The 11,259-nt window shown below is 43.0% G+C and overlaps 1 protein-coding gene across 6 annotated transcripts in view; it reads right to left on the bottom strand.

Moving 5' to 3' along the window:
- Positions 1-439: 439 nt before the first annotated feature.
- Positions 440-11,259, bottom strand: part of Mapk9 (mitogen-activated protein kinase 9) — a 44,006-nt gene continuing 33,186 nt past the window's right edge. For 4 of the 6 annotated variants that reach the window (XM_036194811.1, XM_036194812.1, XM_036194813.1 and 1 more), the window contains exons 8-12: positions 8,087-8,269; positions 6,648-6,772; positions 5,571-5,634; positions 4,722-4,790; positions 440-3,789 (exon numbers count right to left, since the gene is read on the bottom strand). In XM_036194811.1, the coding sequence (XP_036050704.1) occupies positions 3,647-3,789; positions 4,722-4,790; positions 5,571-5,634; positions 6,648-6,772; positions 8,087-8,269 (584 nt within the window). In that variant the 3' untranslated portion in view covers positions 440-3,646. Of the gene's footprint in view, positions 3,795-4,721; positions 4,791-5,570; positions 5,635-6,647; positions 6,773-8,086; positions 8,270-11,259 lie in introns of all 6 variants that reach the window. The other 2 variants (XM_036194815.1, XM_036194816.1) reach the window with 2 other exon arrangements.

Here is an 11,259-nt window from a genome sequence, read left to right as displayed (position 1 = left end):
CAAAATGCCAACAACAAAAAGGTATCAAACCACTACCTTATTGTCAAAGGTAACCTTATGCTTAAATTCACAGGAGCAGATACTCTTCAGAATAGTGTTGAGTAGCTGATCACACACTACTTTTACATACAAGTACTCCTACTACAAAACACAAAACCCCATCAAACTATCTACACAGACCATCTCAGTTAATAAACAATTCTGGAGCTGTCTATATTGAGAGATGGTAGGCCAAGAGAAGAATTTCCCAATCTAGACCTTAACACCAAGGCTGGTGCTGACTATCTGCACCCGTTCTAGTTCTGACAGAGAAAGAGAGCGAGCCTCGGGAGGCCTGCTACTCCTAGGGTTTGAAGTTTCAAGTGTCCTCAGTATTTGGAAACAGAGGTGAGATGAGAACGGATCATCCTGTGCACAAAATTACAAGCATGCACGCAGGCACAATTAAGGCTTTAAGACATATAAATAGAGACAGCTTGGCAGGTTCTCCTGGTTACATCTTGTGAGAATAAAACTTCACCAATATTCTGAGCATATTATACAATTTTTAAAGTCAAAACTTACTGCCATTGTTTTGAAAACAGATACAGGGATTTGCAGAAGCTTTTCAGTGAGAACTAACAGAGCAGTAATCTCACTTTGGATGCCAAAACACCTGTGGATGTCTGAAATCACGACACTTCAACATCTATTTGTGTTAAGTTTGTAATCAAAATGGTGATGTGGAAAGATACAATCAGTCAATTGTCACTTTGAAACACACAGGGATTGGACATGCTATACATTTCTCTTTTAAAATGTAGTTTGTATTATTTTCCACCAATCAAAACACACGTAATATATTTTATTATAAAACATGAGGCAACGTTACTTTTGAGATATGCAATTTGAAAGGTCACACCTGTACTTACTATCAGCAGGAGACACCGGAGGAGTCACATCAGAAACTAACCAGACGAACTCATACACCATTATTATGACTCACACATCACTCGGCCCAGATGAAACCAGTGTTGTGTTTTTGTTTTAGATGCAGACCCTGGCTGTCAGCAAGGGCCTATGGAGGGCTTTCTCCTTCTAACACAAGGGCTCTGGGCTTTGTGTTCTAAAGATGAGAGCACAGCCTGGCTCCAATTGCAGGCCCAAAGCTGCGAGGCACTATGCAGCCCGTGTTCTGAGGCTGCTCTCCTCCCCTGGCTGGACATGTCTGCCCTCCAGACCTGGGCTTGACAGGGACAGACCTGGACGGGCAGTCATTCCACTTTTGGCTGAAAACTAAGCCAGCAGCAGCAGCAACAACAACAACAGCAACAACAAAAACTAACCTAGTGCAAATCCCAGATAATCACAATTACCTGGTTTATAAAAATACATGTCCAAAATAGGGACTTCCAGGGTGTGTACAATAGAAATTACAAAAATAAAATAGAAAAGATGAAAAAGTTGAGCACATTTCTCAGTTCTTCATCCACCTTCGGCATTCGCCTGCAGAGGTCAGTTCAAAACCATTCGTATTGTCCCAGGACCCTGGCGAATCTAGGCTCAGGAGGGAGGACCCTGAAACTGGGGTGAGGTATTTCTTTGGAGCTCTGTGGCCAGTCATAGGTGCACTTGCCTGATGGAAGAGGGTCTTTGCATGAGACCCTGTCCACAGCAGCACAGGCTCCATCCACAACAGGCTCATTGGATATGCAGAGTAAGGGGAGAGCAGAAAGCTGTTCCACTTACGGGTGTCTCCTGTCAGTAGGACCTTGGACGAATCTCTATCATAGTACAGTGGAGGCAGACAGTGCAGCTTAAAAGCTCACTTTCTATACTTCCTCTCTTCAAGACAGTCCTAGTGAAGTCTTTGAAAAGAACATGCCTCAGAGAGAAGACCACTGTAAGATGTTTACATATGTATAGTGGTAACATTCATACCTGTGACTTCTGGCTTCCAGAGTCTAAATAACCTGAAGCCATAAACAGGTGTTTCTGCCTCCGCCCACACTAGCATTTCCACTTTGTACCGAAAAGTGTCCATACATGATAGAAAGCTAGTCCTTACTTCAAGGTGAATTTTGTTCACTCAAGGTTCCAGTGATCAGACCAACCATCAGGACACAAGGTGTGCAGACAGAACCATGTATCAGACGGCACTTTTCATAAAAGTTCTCATCAAGCTTCCTCCTAGAACACACTCCATAGCTCCCAAAGTAACTAAACACAAGATATGAATTGTTAACCAAATAAGCTCAAGGGAGAAAATACTCTGAGCACAGGTAGCCAAGGTATGACCATCCCAACTCCATTTCTGCAGCACAGAACACTCAGCATCTTACTACATCCTGTGAGTAATTCACAGACCAGGATCTGAAAGAATCGATTTCAGGTGAGCAGTTTTAAATCAGAAAATATTCAAGAGTGGCTACTTTATAGGGTATTTCTTCTCATTCTTCTGAAGAGTGTTTCCAGAACATTCATGGATTTAATCCCTTAGGAAAAGGAAACGCCTCCACAAAATGGAAAAGGGCAGCAGCAACCAGGCACAGTGAGTGAGCCTGGCCTCCTAAAAGACCACGTGCTCTTGCTGGGCGTGGCTTCTGTCAGTGAGAAAGAAAGTTTAGGAGGTAATGCTACAGAAGGAAAGGCTGTGAGACCCAATCACCTTTCACCTTGACTAAAGAGAGGGCAGCAAAGAATGGGCGGGCTCTGCGGAGGGAAGCATTGCTCATTGGCTGTTCTGGAGAGGCCACTGTCAGCTCTATGCCAACACCAGGCAGTGGGTTCAGGAATCTCTGCCACCAGCATTCTACTGAGATGGGTGCTTTGTGATATGCAGGATTCTAAATCCATGTCCAGAGGACCAAGAAAAAGGAGATGTGTGGGCAAGATTCAAGGTGACATATGTCTTAAGCAGCAAGAAATACAACTGGAAATTTTGTCATGCAGAAAGCTGTATGTAAAGTTATCCCACACTGGGTGGTTTAAAGGACACAGAGTGTCTATATAAAGAACTTGGTTTTAGCAGCGGTAATTCTCAGCCCAAAACATCACAAATTTAAGAAAAGCTGTATTTTTATTTATTAAATAAATTTAATTATATTCCTTCTGAAATACAAAAGATAGAATAAATCATACCATAAAAGTGGGTAAGATATGATAATCTGATGGTGGCCAATTAATACACATAAATCTATTTTTTTGTGGACAGACACACCAAATTACTAAAGAGGATTAAGAGATTATTCTAGAAGCAGAACTACCTGGAAGATTATTTGGCATTTAAATACTGATTCCCAAAGTGCTACATGGGCAAGTTCAAGCAAGCATTTGTGGTCACATGCATACGAGTTCCCACAGTTACACATGAGCTGTCACCACGGACACCACACAACGTGGAAAAGAAACTCATCTATTCTAATTGCTCACCTGAAATGACCTTGAACAAAATGTCTAACGGTGTGGTTTGTACTTTTTCTTCAGACATAGTCTGCCTCATTTTATAGTCTAAGCAGGCAATCCTAGTGGAACTGAGCAGGGGCAAGGCATCGTGTTTCTTACATGCAGAACATGGAGTTTTCAGTTTGGTTCCATCAACTCCCATGTGCTTTGGGGCCATGGAAGCGAGAGTTCCTTCACAGACAAGCGCACTGTCTCCAACAGATCATCGACAGCCTTCAAGGGGTCCTGTGGAGGCATCGAGACTGCTGTCCGTGTCTGAGGCCAGTGTGTGCTCAGTGGACATGGACGAGATGTCGTTGATGGATGACGACTGAGAAGGGGTGGCCTTGCTGCTTACTGCTGCATCTGTGCTAAGAGAACCAAGCGGAATAAAAGCTGAGGCACAGCGTCCCGCACAGCAGGCACGGGCTCCAGGCCACTTCTTGACTTGTGTGCTTTGCAGCTTCCTGATCCTAATGATCAAGAAACCAAGAACTAAGAAACCGGTCAACTATACTTTTGAGCTTCTGGGATTTTCCCTTGGGTCTTTCTTTGGTTCAGTTTCCAAACAGTCTTGGCTCTTCCTACAATACCCAATTTTGCTTTCCTGTGGCAATGTTTATATGGTCACATATGATCATGTTGATTACTTAAAAGATATGCCCGCTGACTTCAAACATACCTGACAAAGAAGTTTATCCTACAATTATCACAGGAGGCTTAGGCCTGAGTGGGATTCAAATGTCATGGGACATTTCATTTACAACAGACATACCATGTCTACAGGAAAAAAGCATCATGATTCAAAAAAACCTTTTCTGATAAAAATGCTTTCTGAAATATATACCCAAAAAAGAAAAAGGTCAGTGCCTGCCATGAATTTTATTTTTGTTTAATGAGTCTAAAAACTGTTATTTTAATTTCAAAGATAAATGAAGCTATCCTATTTCCTACTACCCATGTGTTAGTGTGGCTTGAACAAAAATAAAACATGCAAGATCTTAGGTCTGCACAAACGCCCGCCTTTTTCTGAACTGCATGGGATCAGTGCAAAGAGGGCCACATATTTTAAAGTCTGCAAATCCAGTCTCTTCCTCTCTAAACAGCTGACAGCATCTGGTGCGAGTCACGGGGGAATGTTTCAAATGCAGTTAGTTAGGGCCTGCCACCTCAACGAAGTGGCTGCGATGGGTGACTGTGTCACACTAGGGTGGCCCAAGTGGCACTAACACATCACTGCCATTTATAAACATTGAGTAGACAAAATATTAGACCACAAAAGTAAAGCGATCACCAACCTGAAGGCTGGTCCTTTACACCATTCTTGCTTCTTTCTTCCCAGTCCATCACTTCTTTGTAAATTAGTTCTTCAAAGAGAAAGAGAAGTTAAGATGCTGTGTCTCCCCTGCACCTGAACTCTCCACACCCCTGGAGCCATCCCGGGGCACCAGGATTCCTCAACTTCCTTTGGCTACCACAGTTTATTAGGGGATCACATCAGCATACTGCAAGCATACACTGTGGGCATTGCCATGATGAGTGTGTACATGTGTGGGCCACTGGCATGCCAGTCTGGAAAGGCCATGATCAATGTTGGCCTGACTATGGCCTTAGTTCCTAATGACACTGCTTCTGAATGAAAACTTTTAAGTCTGGTTTCTTTGTTAACCAACTTAGTTCACTGAGACTCTGTGGCTCATTTTAAAGTGCTAGTGATACCTTCTTGCCTTTTCTGGCAATTTCCTTCAAACTAGATTTAAAACATAAAACTATATGACTTCATAGACAGAGACATGTCCCACAGCTGGGCTCCCCCACACCTGCTTAGACAGGCATCTCTGTAGGGAATATGGCCTGTCCATCGGGTTTGCTCCATGTACTCCCCTGCTATCAAGAGGAGGGTAACACACTTCCTGACTTCACAGCCACACATCAGTATGTGGTCACCTGAAGCAAATAGAACATCACACATGTTCTACTCTACCACTGCCAGAGCCACACTCTTCCTCAGCTGGGAGGTGGAGAGAGGACACTGGGGCTTCTGGTCTCAAGGTCCTTCCCACAAGGCTAGTATCACAATTAAGTGAAAGCAGGTTCTGTAGGACTATGAGAATGTCATAAGTGAGGATCAAAATACGCTGCTTTACCTTTCCACTCTTCAATTGCATGCTCTCTTTCTTCCAACTGCGCATCATAAATTTGAGGTGGTGGCTGAAAATTAAATGGCATGTCAGGTCAACAGCTCAAAACTGATGGGACATGATGGACAGATAACACTACTTAGGATGTTTTGAATCTACTTATAACATGGATTTAGCTTAATTAGCATGTTGTAAAATTTTTTTTTATAAGTATGATATATTTTATCTATTTAGTTAACCAAAAGCAAGCTATAAATAATAAACCTCAATAATCATATGACCTCAAAATGCTCTGCAAACAATAGCCCAAAGGAAATTACAAGATTAATAACCATAGGCAGCTTGAGGTTCCCAGGGACAAGGCTGTGTGGGAGCAGAGTAAGGTCTGGTACTTTCTCAGAACACACTTTAGTTTACAATTCTTTATGACAGGACACCCATGCCCAAGCCACAGCTCATGAATGGAACATTCCACAGCTGGCTGCTCATAAATCCAGTTCTTTTGATATAACATAATGTCAAAATGGCAGTGAAATCTATACCCAGGACACAGCAGTATGTTCCACTGCTGGCATGAAGTATATGCCCCACTGTGTTATTATTTTACTTATAGCTAAAGATCATTCACACAAGAGAGGCCATGAAAAACAGATGGGAAAATGAGATGCCTAGATGCAGTGGGGAGGTGTGAGCTAGTGCGTCACTTGGGAAGGCAACTTAGCCTCTCTGATTTGAAGGTCTAAATAAGATATAAGCAAAGTCCATGGCCTAGTACCAGGCATGAAGCAGATGTTTCATGAGTTATTATTGCATGTCAGTTTTATAGAGACCACAACACACTCATGTGCACTCCTGAGTGCTCAACTCTGTAGCTATAGCCCCAGCAAGTGCCCCCCCCCCGGGGTACCGACCTAGGTTTCAGATTGTACTTCTTCCATTTCTGAAGTGAGGGCCCTAAAATAAAAAACCTGCTATCCTCATGTAGCCTTATTTTGGACTAACAGAGAGAAAATCCAAAGACAGTGGGCCCTAGATATAAAAGTGAGCCCTCCACATAGACAACTTTTCCAAATGGACACTTACCGCTTCTGCTTCAGCAGGGTCATACCAAACAGTAATATACGGGTGACGCAAGGCTTCATCCACAGAGATCCGCTTGTCGGGATCAATCACTAACATTTTTGATAACAGATCTCTGGCTTGACTTGCTAGGGTACAAACAAATGATGTACTTATATTGCTACCGTGGAGAAGAGGAAACCACACAATAAAGAACCAACTGTGAGAGTGGAGGGTACAGAGATACACTGACTTCAGGAAATGTTTAAGGGGTTCCAGATCAACACAGCTCACAACCTTAAAAAAGTCCAATGGCCACTATTACAGACCAGGCTTTTAGCATGTGAGATGAAGGCACTAGGGTGGCAGCCTCAGAGCAGTGTCCAGATGGCCTGAAGCTACGAAGTCACAGCAGAGAAGATGGCAAGCATCTCTCTTAGGATGGTGCTGCCAGGGGTGTGGACATGAACTGCCAAAATTCTTTTGTGTTGCAGTAGAGCGATGTAAAAACCTTCACAGTACCCACAGTCCCAGGGCACAGCTTGCTCACCTGTTTCTCTGCTTTGCCTAACTGCATACAATGCTGACAGCATACACTTTTTGTTTTTAATCTAGAGGTTAGTAGCCAAGAAAAAATCCAAGCTCAATATAATTAAGAAGGCTCAATGGGGTCTCAGCAATGAAAAGTTCACAACATACACAGCCAAGGAAAGCCTGGGGCTTTCTGACCAAGGTGCTGCTCACCCTGAGGTAGAGAAAGTAAAGTCATTGTTTTTTTCTCAGGTGATCACATACTAGGAAGGGCAAGGAAGGGTGGGGAGGGCCTTTGCCACTGAACCACACTCGACAGTTTCTGTCTAGAATCCTTACTGAAGTGCTTTTTATATTTGAAAACATTTTGAATTCGGATCACTGACATCACAATGAGTCGTGTGTGTGTGTGTGTGTGTGTGTGTGTGTGTGCGCACACCCACACGAGTGTGCATGCACATGAACATTTTGAGTGTGTGGGTACCATGTACTCTGAGGCTAGAGGAGAGTCAGGTGACTTTCTCTATTGCTCTCCCCTTTATTCTTTTAGGACAGGGTCTCTCACTGAACTGGGGTTCTGATGCAGCTAGACTGACTGGTCAGCAAGCCCCCAAGACCCAGCTGTGTAAACCCCAGGGGGTGGGGGTGGTTACAGGCCCATGCAGCCACACCTGTGCTTTTTGTGTGACTCTGGAGACACAAAGTCAAGTCCTCACACTTGCAGACACTTGCAGCCATCTTCTCACCATAACCTAAGGCTGTCCAGACCAGTCTGGACATTTTAATTTTGGCCAGATTTTTTGACCTTGTTTTAGTAACCTTTGTCAGTAAGAGACTCTATTTCAGGGTTTCAGTTACTGCACTTCCTAACACACACGGGTTTTATAGTTCAAACGTTAGAGAAACAAGTACAGCATAAAAGAACGCCTTACTTTTTATTTTGTCTCGTTCAGATTCTGATGGGAATATCCAATCTGGAAAGAGCTCTTCAAATTTGATTCCAGGGTACTTTGGCCTGTTTTCCACATAATTCCTCACAGTTGGCTGAAGTTTCTTCATGAACTCTGCGGATGGTGTTCCTAGCTGTTCAATAACTTTATTCCATTGATCAATATCTAAGGATTCTCTTGAGGAAAATACAGCTGAAATGCTTCACAGTCATAATACATACAATACCATCATGCAAAGGAAAATTATATTTATATGGGCAAGTAAGTAATTAGGCCACCCCACAGGATCAGCAAAAACACTTTGGAATAATATTTAAATAAGGTTTGGGTTTCTAAATTACTTAACAAAAATTCTTATTCTTTGCATCTTAAAAACTATGATCATGGTTCATTAAATCAACATAATCTATATGTTTTTCTGTTATAATTCAAAATAAAATTATGACAAAAATGGATTCAACCTATGATATGATTAAACATGAAATAAATAAATATTGCATAAGCAAACTGAAATCAATTTTCATACTAAAACTACCTTAGACTCACAGGTCTCTAAAGGAGAGACCTTGTGACCTCTCTCATGCTGGGCAGCAGGACCTGTGAGACAGGCTGACAAGAGAAGCCTGGAGAGGGAGGTGGGGCTCCAGCCTCTGGCCTTCCCCACAGACCACATTCCCTCCTGCAACTGCCTTAGACAATGGTGCTTCAGAGACCACGCTGTTTGACTTGGCACTGGCCCATCCCTTCGGCATCTAGTGATGTGGTGTTTCTTCCTTTTGCCGTACATGACCTGGGTTTCAGAGTCAGTGTGTACGGCCCTCTCAAGGAGACACCAGCTTTGCCCAGCTCTCGGGTGTTCATCAGGCTGAGGGTACTGGACGATGTCTGTGGAAAGTGGCAGGCTTCCTCAGAATATGCATTACACACTGGAACATCGCCTAGGGCCAGCCACACACACTCAGGGTGCTCATTTGGGCGACCTACCCAGGAAATGGCTTCAGAGGGTGAAATCCTGAGCGCTCTCCTTCTTCTCTTCTCTGTTCACACACTTTGACAAATTGGGATTATGCACACATTTTTATTTAGTTGCTTAGCCAAAACAGGGGACCTGGCTCATATTGTCCCTCTTTCCAGACACTTTTAATGCCTCTTCCTTATACTCATTCCTCACCGTGAAGACTAATCCTAAGAGCGATGTGACGCCCCCACCCCCATATCTCTGTGCCACTTACCACTGGGAACCATCTGGGCTTCTGGCTAAAAGCCAAGCCCACCTACCTTCCCCTCTCACCTACTGGAGGACGAGGGTTTCTTATTCTTATTTCCTGCTGCTCCACCCCCAACCTGACCTCTACCAGAACCTTCTGTCATCATGCAGACACAATGCTCTCTTCCACGTTAACAACAACCACTTCCCTCTGGCACCCTAGCTGTTGACTGATACCTGTATCTATTTCTTCTCTCCTCATCCTCTCCTAAACATACTCTCATCAGGCTTCCCTCCCCAGTCATTTTGAGAACTATTTCCATTAAGGTTGCCAGGGGCAACCACTAAATCCAATGGTCAGTTCTGAGTCCTTCCTCCTTTTCCTGAATCTCTGATCCTTTGTTCATCTCGCCAATGCTTAGGACCAGTTCCAGGTTTCAGTGCTATCAACAGACCAATGATTTCCATATTCCTTTTTGTATTTCAGATCTTTGCCTTGAACTGCACACTTGATAGATTAGATACTATCCACAAAGTCATTTGAAGGTTACATCCTCAGAGCAGACTCCAGGGCCAACCAACTGGCCTGGCGTGAGCCCCCACCATCTCTTTCTGGGTGACTAACAGCCTCTGCGGTGTCTCCTGCTTTTACTGTCTTCAAGTCAGTTTGGCAGTGTGCCTTTTACATCCTCACTTGGATGAAGAAGCACCTAGAAATGGTTAGGTGCTCACTATATATTAGTGCTACAGGGTCGTTTTGATAGAAGGCAGGGAGGTGGCATGAGGTGGGAGTCGGGTTTACCTGGGAAAGCACGGTGGGCCTTTTGGGTGGCTAGAACACGGGTCTTTCATTTAAAAAAATAGGAAGCCATGGCCCAGAGAGACCGGCATTTCTCCAGGAGGCACAGCCGCTGTGGAGCCGTCTGAACCTGGGCTTCAGGTAGCCAGGCTGAAGCATTTTTCTTTCTCAGAAGCCACAGTGAGGACAGCAGTTACTTTTCTGCTGAGGTGACAGGCAAACCTCTAGAGACCCTCAACTAGGTTTCTGGAGCCTTCCTATATCACCCAAATTTTCAGTCTAATCTTTGAAAAAATGAGCAAAACTTTTTTTAGAGAATGATGTTAATTTCTGTATGACTTTAAGGCACTTTAGGTGACCTTATCTATAAAACATCAACTATTGTAACATGTTAATACATGAAGTATTTTAAATTATAATTTAAAATTATTAAAGTGTACCCAAAAGTACATATTTTTTTTTCATTTATTTTTGCTTTTTGGAAAAATTCTTTTTTTTTGTTTTTTGTTTTGTAGAGACAGGGTTTCTGTGTGTAGCGTTGGCTGTCCTGGATTTCATTCTATAGCCCAGGCTGGCCTCGAACTCACAGAGATCTGCCTGCCTTAGCCTCCCAAGTGCTGGGATTAAAGGTGTGTACCACCACTGCCCAGCAGGAAAAGTAATTCTTAACGGGAAAAAAAAGGTAGACAATAAGTAAGAACTGGCACAGATTTAATCTTAACTGCCATTTGTAGCCTGTCACAGTAATCACCCATCACAGTCCACATAGTGTTTCTAAGTTGTTGGCTTCAACTTTCCTTTAGTTAATTTTACTTCCAAAATAAAGGCTTACTTATAACTTGGAACAGATAAATCCAAGGTAAAGTTATGGGGAAAAATGCCAGGGAAATTAGTAGAGCAAAATAAAATGCTATATTTAATTTTTCGTATTTTATAACCTATGAGGAAAATGTAAAGAATGATAAATATAAAATGAGTGGAATAAAATATTTCACTCTAAACTCACGTTGTGAGGAACTCGTATTTTAAGAAAGTTGTCTTCATGAGATCATAAAAACTAAAGCACTTTTTGTGACGAACACACACTCCAAACCCTGACTGCAGAGCCGGTTCCCTTCAACTATGGGTCTGCTACCAGACAGAGGTCAC

Source organism: Onychomys torridus, chromosome 8 (assembly GCF_903995425.1).
Source record: "Onychomys torridus chromosome 8, mOncTor1.1, whole genome shotgun sequence".
In the NCBI taxonomy this organism is placed as follows: domain Eukaryota; kingdom Metazoa; phylum Chordata; class Mammalia; order Rodentia; family Cricetidae; genus Onychomys; species Onychomys torridus.
The sequence above is the reverse complement of the archived record's forward strand: the minus strand, read 5'-3'. Positions and strand labels throughout refer to the sequence as shown.